The following is a 14,586-nucleotide window of genomic DNA, read 5'->3' on the forward strand; positions in this document are numbered from 1 at the left end:
CACTTCACAGATCTATTTCTTCACTTTACTGAAGCTTTGGTATATATTACTAGTATATAGTTAGGGACATCCTCTGGGATGGGACAGACATAGAGCCAGCAGTTCTGTGTTTGTGGAGACCCACACCTTGAGCATGTTCCTATGATAGAAGAAACACCATACTTATCAAAAAGAGTGTGGGTCATTGCCAAGTAGCAATTACTCAAGCATCTGGATATGATTTTGGAAACGGACAGACATTTCAGGCATGCAGAATCCACTACCTTATGTCAGTGACACTAAAAAAGTCAACTTAGTTGGGTAACTCTTTCTTGTATGAGTGGTTCAAAGTCAAGTCTTACACAGCTTGTATCTGTACCTCATGTGAAAAATTTTTGTTTCCCCAAAAGGCAGTTTTCCGTTTATGCAGCACAAACAGTCAAGTTCATGGTCTCATTCAGATGACCATGCTGTGTTTTGTAAGATTTTATCCAGCTACTTGTTTCGCTCTGTATCAAGTGTATGTTGAAGAGTTTTGTTCCCATTATAAAGTCTTTACTGTCTTCATCTCTATTTCCTTTACTCGTGATGTATTTGTTTCCTTCGTCCGTTGTGATGGTCAAAGTGGATATAAACTAACTTAAAGGGTCATGTACCTCTAAGATAGCATGTACTTCCTTTTATCAGCTTAACTTTTATGATAACGCGCTCGTTTAAAATGCACAAAGCAAACATTTGAAGTGGAGTATCCAACGCAAAGTAACTCTGGTAAAAGCTTCTTTTAACGTGGTTGACCTGTTAGCATTACCGAATAGCCGAGGTCGACAAAATATGCGCTCTTTCCGTTGACCCATGTAAGGCAAAAAGGCATGTAAAAGCACCCTCTTAGAGTCATTTGTCCCTGTGTCTCTTATGGTACCTTTTTAAGCTTATGTTTAGGTTTTTAGCTTTGAGAGTCGGATTTTAAAAGGTAACGGTAAGTGCACTTATAGCACATTATAAAGTAAGGCCACGTAATGAATCTTCGTCGTTAGCACGAGTCTAGTGAGATAAATAAACACATTTATTGCTGGTACACAGGGGATATGTACCACGACAGTGTTGCGAACTGGTCAATGCAAATTCATCATACTAAAAGGTTATCCCGACAATCTGATTAGATAACTGCCAGTTTTCATTAGGGGTTTCCTTCGTTTGTGCAGAGGAAGTCATTAAAATGGTCTTGCTGAGGAGCATTAGAACCTTTTAGCTGGTGTCAAGTCGTTAGCCCAGTGCTGACAGTGATTGAGTAGGACCAGTTCAGTTAAGGATCCGTGGATTTAATTTGGTGGAGAGCCTCTTTATGCATGAGAGAGTGGTAAGAAGCCTGGATACCCACAGGCAGAACTTTTAAGCAGGGGAGTGTTTGAAAGTTTTGGAATATTGGATGTTCAGCAGCAACTAGTATTGATGGTGAATTATGTGTCCCAGGGCTAAGCTAAAGAGCTACTTAATAGAGAAGGGGTCATTTCTTAAGTGGAAACTCTAAACATCATCTTTTTTTTAAATTACTGAAATATACTTGAAAGTGAGAAGGATTTTTTTTTGCAAAACATAGCATCCTGAAGGCTGAATTGCGTGATACATATTAATTTGTATAAATATATTACATGCATTTTGGTAGAATGAATCAAAACATTTTTCATTACTGTTCTTGAAATCTTTTTGTATTGAACCACAGTAGCTGTGTGTAAGTTCTCTCATGTCATGCTAGGGAAGAACTAGAACTATATATGATATCCTTTTGATAACATTGCATGTCTGCTGACCGTCATCGTGACACTATGTCACATGTCATCCTCCTTCTTCCGCCCCCATAACAATCCATCATTCCCACTGACAGCAGGGTTATTTATGGGCCAGATAAAGCTCCATTAACCATAGTGATGGCTGCACTCTTATCTGACTAACGGGGTGATATTGACATCCGTGGTTCTCGATGATGTTGACATCCATGGTTGTCCACTATAACTGTGGTATGGCAGGTATCACAAGACTGCTGTCACTGTTTTTGTGATATTCACCTGTTTAAGGGCTATTGATTACAGGAAAGACCTGTCGTTGTTAACTCAACATTATGATTTGGTGGCATGCCAATAAGGTTGGTGACATTGCCTCTGGAACAAGGAATTCGAATCCCGGCTTGTGTTGTTCACCTGACATGCACACTACTAGAAAGGGTGACAGTCCTTAGGATAGTACATTAAGCTGTAGTCCGCTGTTTATTGTACTTGTCAAATTTAGGAGAATTTCCTCACTACATGGCCTGTGATATACTCTGTCTTCCTCTGCCATGACAAGTGGAAGAATTATATAGCTCTTCAGTGAGCTGAACTGGTTTGAAATCACTTTTATATTGTGATAGGAGTTGTAGTGAAGAAAGATTTGTCTATAGCACCTTTTCTTTCATTATTCATAAAGGAAAGCCATTTGGCCCAGCATCTATGACTTACATAATGTATTATCATTGTGACATTGGTGATCAACTTTGCATCAGTTGTGGATTAAGAAACTTACGACAGGAAGTAAGATATTGCACACGTATATCCCCATGTGTACGGTTGTCTAACAGCACTGCAATGTCAGTGCTTTTCTGCAAATTAAACTCATAGCCGAGAAAGGTAAACGGATTAATCTCTGTTATGTGGGTGTGCTTTGGGGACAAATGACATTGACAAAATGACATTATGTTCTCTTGACCTACAAAAGTGTAAAAATGGCAAGAAACTAATGGGCAGGTGTCACACTGGAGTTGCGTCGTAGAAGCACAAAATGGGCCCAACCTGGAGACTTTTTTTTGGTTAGAAGGAACAGGTAGGGTGTAAGCTTTCCCATTTTGGTCAAAATTTGCTCAGTTTAGCAGTTTAGTTGGCGCACGCAAGGATTTTAGTTTTTGTGTCATATGGGTGGTATCAGGAGAAAACTGGGGTAAATGGTAAGGTTTCTTTTATAAAGTGAGCATTTCTCATAGTTTGAGCTGATCAACACCCTGTTTTCTTTAAATGGTTATAAACATTTAATTGTTATTGTGACTGTCTGGTGGAGAAAATATTTAAGATTGAAATTGGGGTTAATACTTTTCTGAAGCCTTGTATTTTAACATGCTTTCCTATGGAGAGGTCTAACTGTGGTATCAGCCGTGATTATTCAACTAATGCAATTACTACAAGATAGTAAAAGGTGAATAGGAGTGTCAGAAAATTCAAATCGACCATTTTCTAACTGTCTTGTTTGCCCAGTTTCAAATAATCACAGCATATGTCGGGTACCTACTAGTACTCGAATCCTTCAAAGCTGACTTGGCATTCGTTCACTTGAACGAGTTTTTCTGTTATCGTAGGAAAGTAAATTACTGGGAAAGTATAGACAGATGATTATCTATTATACAGAAGATCCACCATCAGCATTTTGACAACATTTTGATTACGAGACCAGATGGTAACATGGCATTGTGATGATGGATGGAGTATTTCTATGACTGAACACTAATATCTGATGGGGACTACCATCGTCACTATGGGATCTCTGGAACGCATTGTTTAGGGAACATTGATTAATTACACAGATGAGCTGTCGAATCATCACTTGTCCATAATAACTCACAAAGGATGAAAAATGATAAATAGACGACAAGGTGCCATTCATCATGCTTTGATTTATGAGCAGTATGTTACACCACAAACCACATGTTAGCCTTGTGGTTGTTTTCTGTGCGGCCGGTTCTGTATAGAGTGTACTGAAGGACAGACTATGATGAATTACATAGCAGTCCTCCTGTCATCATTTAATCACCACACTGATTAGGAAACAAAGGAAAGCAGATGATAAATTGCTTCCATGACATTGCGTGGCCAACACTTTCACAAGTGTTCCGCCTTACCAATGTACATTGTATACTAGCACGTCAGAGATTATTGAAGAAGTTTATGGTCGTTTGAAATCATTTCTAAGGCGAACAAAGTCAAAGTCGAAGTACAAGTCTGATTGTATCCTACACAGAACAGTAACCTTGGGAAATCTGCTGGATTGAATTGGTCTTGACCTTTGTGTGATTGAACGTTTGACTTACATTGATCTGTTGAAATGTTGTTACCTTTGTACAAATCATTTCATTTACCAGTGAAGGACTGAGGTCTGTGACCTGTTTTTAGTTGTCCCTGGATACATAAAAGAAATTACTTTGTAGACTAAAAAATATAGCAAATTTCATACAGTATAACAGATTATACAAAAACTAATGATCTAGATAATTATCTAATACTAAAACAGCCCCTGATGACCTTGTTCTTGACCTTGATATGATTGATTGTTTTATTTACATGTTTGTTTTTTCTTGTTGTTTCTGCAGCTGTATGACAAGATCAACAGCAAAGCTTCCCAGACAGTGAAGAACCCTCCTTCCAACGCACTCCAGCGGGCCAGAGAGGTGAGACATTTCAATCTGTCAATCACACAGCCCAGTGCATGATGGGATATGGTAAACATGATGTGATTGGTCAAAGGATGGGTGGTACCTATATTATAACAGGTGGCTGAGTGAGTGGGTGAGTGAGTGAGTGAGTGAGTGAGTGAGTGAGTGAGTGAGTGAGTGAGTGAGTGAGTGAGTGAGTGAGTGAGTGAGTGAGTGAGTGAGTGAGTGAGTGGATAAAAGAATGAATGAATGAATGGATAGCTTGAAAAATATCTTTGGAGACGGATAGTCCGAACAACAAGCTGCATCTGCTGGAGCCGCCTCACACGTGGCATACAGTTCTGTCCCTGTAAAACTTAGTGCTCCAGTAGACGAGAGGGTGGAGAAGGAATTGCACACCCCTCCTTCACCATAAAAAGTCATGTGCAGGTCAGGCAAACAGGTAATGCCTGTCTGCCTGCTCATCTGTCGAATTGACAGGAGAATCCCCAAAAAATGTACTGCACGAAAGATTGCTATAAAGATGAGTGAGTTGTGTTATGCATTATAATTTTGTACAACAAAAAACATTTCAGTACCAAGGACAAACCAACTATGAATCATTGGTAAACAGTGTAAAGTTTTGTCCCATTATTCCCAAGGCATATTCTTACAGGATTGCTATTTTATACAATCATTTACAATCACATAGGTCAGAAACAACTGAACTCTTTAAACATACCAATTATAATCCATGACAGTATGCACTTATATGCCTTCCCATTAAATCAGTTATATCCCCCTCATGATTGTCTATAATACAGACCAGACCCTGTTGAGCGCTGTACCAACTGTCACAGTTAAACTATATGGATTGCAAGTTAATAAATCCCCATTAAAGCTTCGCAATAAATCACACACAAAAGCCTACATCAGAATAAATCAAAATTCTAAGATAAGGTTCCATTGCTCCAAGCGAGTAGACTGTCTTATTCCCATACACATCAGGTGGGAATGATAGCTTTTAGTATTACTGACTAATAACACCACTCAGAATCCTTCTCATCCCAGGATTACTTCAATGTTTGTGTTGTGAATTTGTATTGCAGGGCTGGCAAGAACAATTGAACTATATGTTTATCAGAACCGTTCGAATCTACAAATGTAGAGGAAGTTGCATTTACCAGTAAGGGGAGAGGCGTTAGTGTTGATTCCAGAAGAAACATAATTATTTAAGGCATTGTTGGGTCAGCTTTTTATTGGTAGCCAGTACTTGCTACATGTATATTTAAATGCTTCCAATCATGTCAAAAGCATATCAAACATAAAAATAATCATAAGCTATTAATTACACCAAGCGACACGAGGCCATACCAATTTATTTTCTTGGTTCTTAGACTTTAGTGATGAAATGTTCAGATTAGTGGTGTAAAAAGAAAACTTGTTTTCTTGTTATATACATTCACTCCCTTAAGCTATATATGAACCAAGGTATAGACTTTCCCTCAGACTGTGCTATTCTATTGAAATCCCAAAGTAGGATTTCTTTTTAACTCCAAGAATCATAGTACGCTATGGATGTCCTTATGAAGTAGTGTTGTGGGTAATGGTTAAAAGAAGAAAAAAAACTTTTAAAAGATTTACAGTTTAATACAGAAAGTATTCACAATTGAATCGGGTAAAGAATATCAGAGTTATGACGAGACAAGTGGGTTTCAGTAAGCCAACTTTTTTCAGTTATTTGTTTGACATTGTACCATAACAGAAAAGGTTTGTAGTGTCTTAGGTTGGCCCACACATATCTAAGGTGTTAAATGAAGGACTGGAAGCCAGGGCCAAGTAATCAAGGGTCGATCGAAAGTGGAAGTCTCCCCTGATCCTGCATCTATTGCCTTAACTTGACTTTGTTTCTGTTGGAAACGGTTTAACCGTCGAGAGACCTGACCCCAGGAACGTGCAATTTACGCCGCTCTCCGGCAGAGGTCACGTATCAAATGAATTCTCTGCGAACAGAGGAACATTTGCTTCTGTTTTTACCGCTGGCGTAGAAATAACCAATCTGTGGCAATCTCTGCACAGAGATAAAAAGCCAATCTCTGGGATTACGACTCCGATTAGGTCATAAGTGCTTCCTGAGAGCTTATGATGTGCCAGCTTGAAATGTGCTGGGATTTTACAACAAAGCAAAACGGCTTAAAAGGTCAAAGGAAATGGAGCCGAGTAAATCTTCATGATGGGAGTTCTTGCGAGTAGTATTTTCATCAAAGGCCTGTCTAGGAGAGGCATTAACGTACTGTAGTTTTAATCCACCACTTGAAGGAAAGCTTTTTCATGAAGTGAGAAACGTGTACATGACTAAGTAATAGTAGCTAACATCACTGCTAGGATTTAACATAAAAAGAATGCAGATAAAATGTGTCTTAACCAACTTTCTCTAAAGCTCAGAAAGGCACTACACACTTCAGCGGCACTGTATTTCAGTGGTTGTAACTTCTCTTTTTACCTCCATGAAATGTCATGGAATGGAGGTTATATTTTCTGTTATGTGTCTCTGTCTGTGTAGATGATTACTCAAGAACGGCTGGATGGATTGGTTTCATACTTGTTGTGTTGGTGGGGTGTGATGAAAGCTCGAATCGATGAGATTTTGGGAGCCGTATCTGTCGTTATAATCGATGTAATAATATCAGAAATCACCCCTATATTTGAGATATATTGGTACAGGCATCGTGCTTTATGTGTTTGTTAATGGGCTTAGCTCCAAGCAGATGGTGAGGTGACAGCTGTTTAAAATGCCATTAGGTCCTCTCATCTGGGTTGGGTGTCAGAAGTTTTATGGGCGACACAGATTTTGTTACGATAAGGGACAGTTGTTAGTTGTCTCTTTCGTAGCCAATGGTACTTGTTTTTTAGTAGACGGGGTTGGCGCCAAGTATTCATCTTACAGTTGGTGTAGGGCTGTCAGAGGAAAGTGTGCATCTCGTTTTTGTACCGTGTGAACAGTTGATGTTATGACATATTGGTGGAAAATCAAATCACCATCTGACTAAAGTTGGCCACATCCCTTCTTCTTTCTGAGTTTCCCAACTTCCTCCCACCACACAGCTCTGAGGCACATAGTCGAACCTCAATAATGCTGACAACCTAAGACATTTTAAATGCCAAACATCAAGCTTAAGGAACACCACGCTACCATATGCCGTCGACCTCTTAAACGCACATTACACAATTAAGTGTCACATTTTGATAATTACTAATCAGATGGACATCCTCTGTGTCATTAATTAAATACACCACTACTTTCCCATAACATTTATATTATATAACCATTACTCTCAAATACAACCGACTATAAACATACATACCATCCACAAAAAAGCAATAAATATTTCATGGAGGTATGAGGTCCCCGAACTCTAGTTTTATTTTGATTTCATAAAAAAGGAAAGTGTGGGATAGAGTTTATGGCAAAATTAGCATTCAATGTTACGAATAACAAACCCAAATCGCAACACACTACCTTTCATGACCTAGTTTACTTGAAAATTGTTCTACGAAAACCTCTCTCCCCAAGGCTGTTCATGTGAACAAGAATGAAAACATAGCCGCCCTAAGTGGTTTTCATGGAATGGCATGTGAAAACATTTCTAGGAAAAATCCTGGAAGAGTCAGACAGTCTGGCTGACAAAAATGCCTTTAACATATTAAATAATTTTTGGCAAGTTTTATGGTAGAGAGAAAATGGAATGTCTGTGATTTTCAGTTCGTGTTTGAAACAAGGGGTAAGAGGGCAGAAGACAACAAGCATTTCATTGTGGTTTTATGTCTGCGGTGAAAAGGTTACAAGATTTTCTTTATACCACCACAAAAATTTCAAGAGTTACAGTATATGAATGGATGGATGATACTAAAATGTACCTACATACTCCAACCTAATGTAAATTCTAGGAACTATGCATGTGAGAGGAAAGAAAATTCAATCCTTCACCTGATCTCACCTTGCTTTGACACTAGGATTTCCTGTATTTTGATGCATCGCTCATTCGCTCAGAACAAAGGAATGATATAACACAAGTGGAAACCAGTAGGCTCACAAAAAATCCTTTAGGCCACACCAATTTAATTTCTTGGTTCACGGATTTTTTCATCAAAAATATGGAGCGAGAGGGCGAAATAAAAATAAAAATAAAAATTCTAAAATGGTTGGGGTAAAGGTAAGGGCTAATCCAAAACATAAAGAATAAAAAGTTTTCAGCTTGAAAAAAGTACAAAAACACTATTACTGTACAGTAACAGCACCTGTTCATTGAAAATTACAAAAGTAGTGTCAGTTTTCATGTTTGCTACACCAGAAAGATGGTGAATGGTTCCATTAATGGTGAAAATTTGCTGAGTGGTAATTTTTATTTTTATTTTTTTTTCCAAAAAATAGGAGCGAGCGAATCCGTGAACCAAGAAATTAAATTGGTGTGGCCTTATGCAGCACCTTTGACGTCATGTGGAAGTGATTTAGACATTTTCGACACTCACGGAGGCTACAAGTGGTTCAATGATCCCACAAGAAAGCTCAAAACACTTACATAACGTCATGTAAGGCTTTTCCCCAGAAGAAAATGGAAGGAATTTTCTTTTTACAGTTTGTCTTTTTATGTTCCAAGCAGAAAGTCGACTGTATGAATTATGTAAGGTTAAAACATTGGATGAATAGCGTTACATACTGAGTTATGAAATTAATTACTGATACACACATGCGCAAGCACACATTAACTGTCAATGTGCCATCTGATAGACATAGTGTAGTAATACCATTCTACATTACCCATTCCTTTCTATTCCCCAAGACAGTGCTCAGTGTAGAGCTGTAAAAATTTCAATTATGTCGCAGCTGAAATGCTCCTGATGTTATGTGTGTGATAGGGGCTGCTCAGGTGGTAAAGCACCACTGTTATCTCTCCTCCTGGTGTTAGTAATGTCAGCTCACATCTTCTTTTACTCCGCTATCACATTTATATAGCAGCAGGAATGGTGTGTTGTACCTCATAATAATCTCATGAGAATTGTAATGGTTGAGATATTATTATCATAAATTTGCATTTCAGTACATTACTTTCCAAACTATCTCCTATGGTGTAAAGATGAGGGAAATTGAAGAAAGAAGGAAGAAGGAAGAATAGATAAAACTAGAAACTTAAGGTAACATTTGAAAGCAAATACACACATTATGTTTGCCTTCACGTCGCCTAGCTTAACAAACAGTGACTGTTTATTCTCACTCAAGATATATGAGGTGACCAGCCCCTCCAGCTCTGTCCTGTCACTTGCTACATAATGTCATAATTAAACATCAGAGGGTCTCTATTACTTCATCACCAGTAACACTAATGACAGCTGTCCGGTCCAGGTCATTGACCTTATTTGTTTGAAACAGAAGATGAACGGAGCAAAAACAACACATTTCCCTTCTGTAAACGTAAGATAAACATAACAACCTGTAATTCCTGCAATTCTGAGAGCAAAAAAAAACAGACATGCTGTATTTTCCTTGGTGCTGAAACCATGATTGCTGTTAAAACTGTCCATTCGAAAGGTGGACGTAGCTCTGCCAAACAGGGGTGACTTATTTCACCATTTAGAACTATTAAGAAAAAAGACTGAAAGCCCTTTCTAACCTTAACCCTCTCAATAATGAATGTCCTTCCTTGGAACCAGGAAGCTGATAATATCTGAGTTGTGCTTCACAGATCCTTCTGGACAGTTTATCAGGGACTGGATGGGTGCTGGGAAGACAAAGTTAGACCCTAGAGGGGGACTCTATCCGGCACAACTCCACAGTGTAGTGTGGTTATTGATCACACATGGTAAAAAGGTGCATCGTCATCAATCCTCGTCAAGGAAGATGACACCCTGTCTCTGAAATCAAAGGCTCGTTGGGATCCGTCCAGAGTGCCGTACCTTACGCTGACAGGAGGCTTATTGGTAATTCTGTTAGGAACATGGCAACAAGTGGGAGGATTGACAGTTCCCTTAGATAAGGCCACACCGATTTAATTTCTTGGTTCACGGATTTTTTCATAAAAAATATGGAGCGAAAGGGCGAAATAAAAATAAAAATAAAAATTGTAAAATGGTTGGGGTAAAGGTAACGGCTAATCCAAAACATAAAGAAAAAAAGTTTTCAGCTTGAAAAAAGTACAAAAACACAATTTTTGTACAGTAACAGCACCTGTACCCACACTTTAAGGAGCTTATGATATAAAGGCCAATTTGCTACACCAGAAAGTTGATGAACGGTTTCATTAATGGTGAAAATTTGCTGAGTGGTAATTTTTATCTTTATTTTTTTTTCCAAAAAATAGGAGCGAGCGAATCCGTGAACCAAGAAATTAAATTGTTGTGGCCTTAGATAAGTTCAAATGGTAAATCTTTTTGAAGTGTAAGCCCAGGATAAGTCAACCCATTAGTTCATCATTTAGAAGAATCTTGCAGGATTTGATCAGATCAAGAAGAATCTTGTAGGATCTTGACATGAACAAGAAGATAATCTTTGTAGGATCTTAACATGAATGAGAAGATAATCTTTGTAGGATCTTGACATAAATGAGAAGATAATCTTTGTAGGATTTGACGTGAACAAGAAGATAATCTTTGTAGGATCTTGAAATAAATGAGAAGATAATCTTTGTAGGATCTTGACGAGATCCTACAAAAGATTATTCTGAAAAGTTTTGGATAACTCTCTTTATCCTGTATCTATGAGCTTTTGATCTGCCAAAAAGTTTGTCGTCCAAAAGTGACTGGTATGAAATTTGATGTAAAACACATGTAAATTAGCAATGGATATGTTACAGAGTAAATTACTTGATTTCAGAACTCTTGATTGCTGTAATTAGGATTGTTCATGTATGATGTACAAATGTACAAATCACATTGCAAGGCAAGGGAGTATTTGGTATTAGCTGAATAGTTGTCATACTCTTTTGATACTTCAGCCAACGTTTCCCAAAGAGCCCCATATTCATCAAGAATGACCCAACAGTGCAAGAATCTCAGCCAAGGCTTTTAGAAAATCATGAAAATATTGCAGTACAGGCGATAACAAGGCCAGTGGGGGATGTACAGGTCTTACAAAGTCGTCTGAAATCAGGTTTCTGCTCAATCTCACTCCCGTGGGCCTGCATCTCTGCCCTTGTCTACATTAATCAGTTCCTGGCAAATTTTCTTCAGGAAAGAAACAAAGCCTCCTCAACCCAACCGGTAGTCAACAGCGACAAGATGGCTGTAGATTGTAACACTTGGCTGTACACAATCACGCACTTCTAAGTAAAAGATTTGGATATTGGCAGTTCAGTTCAGGGTCAATATACAAGATGCATATGGTTTCAACTGGTAATATACTTGTACAAGTCATGTTATGTGTTGGTTCAGTCAGAAAGTTTTACACAGGGAACTTAATAATGTTGCCATACAATTAATGAAAAGGACATGCATTCTTTGTCTAATTTTCCTTCATCATAATTTTTACTCTTATTCTTAATCAACATCTAGAGAAAAGATGAAAATTAAACGTGGGTGGATGGGTGGATGGAAATGGGTGGATGGATGGATGGATGGATGGATGGATGGATGGATGGATGGATGGATGGATGGATGGATGGATGGATGGATGGATGGATGGATGGATGGATGGGTGGATGGATGGGTGGATGGATGGATGGATGGATGGGTGGGTGGATGGATGGATGGGTGGATGGATGGATGAAGAATGGATAGATGGATAGATCAAGGGCAGATGTCAATAGTTGACAAATTAAGATATTTGATTTCATCTCAATAGAAAAATCAGTTGTAGATGTCTTAAATACTAATTCTTGCTAAGACTATCCCATGTCGATGTGGAGTGGGTATCATATAGGTGTTTGTTGGTCTCCTCCAGGTGTTAGATTCCCTGAAGGACTGTGCCAACGACAATGAGGATGCGAGAGAACTGGAGTCCATTCTTATCAAACCTCACTTCATGGTAAGTAAATACAATGTTTTTACATGTGACATCACAAATTGGAGAAAGAGTTTTCAGTACCTGTCACCTATTTGCAATGCATCATCCAAGATTGCAACCAGACATTTTGACTGACCAGAAAATGATTCTGATTATGAAATTGACTATCCTCTGGTACTCTCTAGAAGCAAAAAGGAGGCATGGGAAATGAAGTATCTTCTACCATTTTGTACTTATTAAGTGTGAGTCAGTGAGTAGCACTTGTTTAAACCCTTACAGTGTTACATAACAAGCACTTATATCATAATCCATTGCACTACAGGCTTGTTACACAGTGACTGAATCTTGTAAAGCAGGCCTGTACAGACCTGGCATTTTGCTGGAGTACTGTTAAAGGTCTCTAAAATTAGACAGTGAAAGGTAAGAGGTAGTGTTAGAGCGTGCCCTTTCAATATCTCAGCCATAAGAACATGGATCAAGAAGAACGTAGTCTTCCTTGGATCAATGGTTCCTAAGTGACTCCAGAGTGACTTGGTTGGAGAAAACCCAAGGCGGCCTCAGAAGTAAAAATGGGATTATAAAAACTTGATATAATTGTATGCTGTTATAGTAAGAATACATGATTTACAACATGTCTGCTTCTTATTTGAGAGAATATTTGAAGTTCACTCAAGAGTTCAGCACTTGAATTTCATGGCATGTTGAAAATCTAGAGTTTGCAGTACAAGTTCACAGTCTACACAAAAGTAGTGTATCACTATCAGAGCATGCTTTTACAGTGTGAGGAGTTGGAGTAGAGAGATTGCTGCAAAAGCCATGAACTTGAAAATTGCAAAAATGAGGGTTGGGGTATTTGTTGAGATTGATACCAGAATTATTAGAAGTTGGTTTAATAGCAATCTTGTGAACTATAGCTGTCTATGGTGAATGCTCCTTGGGTGTAATGTTGTGTCCTGGTGCCAATGTAAGAAAGGAGTAGACACAGTTTCCTGGCTTCCAGGATTCGAACCCGTGTTGAACCCAGGCCGTCAGATCACAAACCCAACCGCTAAACCTTTACGCCAAAAGGGGCAGTCCCGTTTTGCAGTGATTGAACCCCACTAATACACCAATTTCAATTTGTATTTTGTACATGTGTAACTTCAAGTCAAAAAGGTCATGAGAGCTCAGACTAAGTGTCCCTGTGACACTAGACTCAGAGACAGCTGTGACCACTGGACTCTCTAGAGTCTCAGCTTTAATGCACCGGAGTGTCTGGATTGTATCATCTCTCCACTTAAGATGAACTGAAAATGACAGTTAAGTGGTGCTACATTTGTTCTTATATGATTGACAGGCACATTAGAGGTCATTTGAATATGCCAGTGGCATTATCACTTTTCCTTGTATTTTTTTCGCATAGTACGATAGGAAAGATTTGACAATGATTCAGACATGTAATTAAATAACACAAATTTTGTTTGTTTGAACCTTGTTTATTCCATGAAAGCTCAATTTGGCCTGTAAGCCGCTTTTCATTGAGGGAAGAGGCAAGGGTCATACAAAGTATATAACAGAGATATAGTTTACATCGTTTAAAGTCCTAATGAGTCTTACCAGTCTATATAACGTTACACAATTTCTACATTCATGGTACAAAGTACATGACTGAGAGCTGCAACATGACTTGAGTCCATTCTTTTCAACAAGGACTCTCTGTATAACGTTAGTTCACCTTTATCCGTGGGGTAGCATTTATCCGTTGTCTTTAAAAGCAGCATATTTAGGAGTATTAAGTCTGCTGACAGTGGTTTCAAATTTGCAATATTTTCAAAATGTTCCCATTTGAAACCACCGTCCATCGACTTTGTATCCCTAAATACGTTTTTTGTACAAACAACGAATATAGGTTACCCTCGGATAAAGGTGAACCAGCCTTATATCTCTAATATAACATCCTCGATTTCAAGGTAACTAGAAATGATGTTCTACAGAATTACCTTGAAAAATTTACGACTGATTCAATGGCAGGAAATACTTTGTAGAGAATTCAATTAGGTACACCAAACAAGGATGTTATATGATGTCATTGGATGTATTTTCTCTAGTGTTATTTCCTGTAACAACCCTGCCCCCTCCTTTTCTGACAATGGAATTGTCCTTGGAGTTGCAGACCGCCCCCAGTAATCCGGTACTTGAAGTA

The 14,586-nt window shown here is 38.5% G+C and overlaps 1 protein-coding gene across 1 annotated transcript in view; it reads left to right on the forward strand.

Moving 5' to 3' along the window:
- LOC118426866 (peripheral plasma membrane protein CASK-like) overlaps positions 1-14,586 on the forward strand; it is a gene marked incomplete at its 3' end in the record, with an annotated part of 193,626 nt that overhangs the window by 156,357 nt on the left and 22,683 nt on the right. The window contains 2 exon segments of the mRNA XM_035836431.1: positions 4,367-4,444; positions 12,342-12,425. Of these exon segments, the coding sequence (XP_035692324.1) occupies positions 4,367-4,444; positions 12,342-12,425 (162 nt within the window).

This window comes from Branchiostoma floridae, chromosome 12, assembly GCF_000003815.2.
Source record: "Branchiostoma floridae strain S238N-H82 chromosome 12, Bfl_VNyyK, whole genome shotgun sequence".
Taxonomy (NCBI): Eukaryota; Metazoa; Chordata; class Leptocardii; order Amphioxiformes; family Branchiostomatidae; genus Branchiostoma; species Branchiostoma floridae.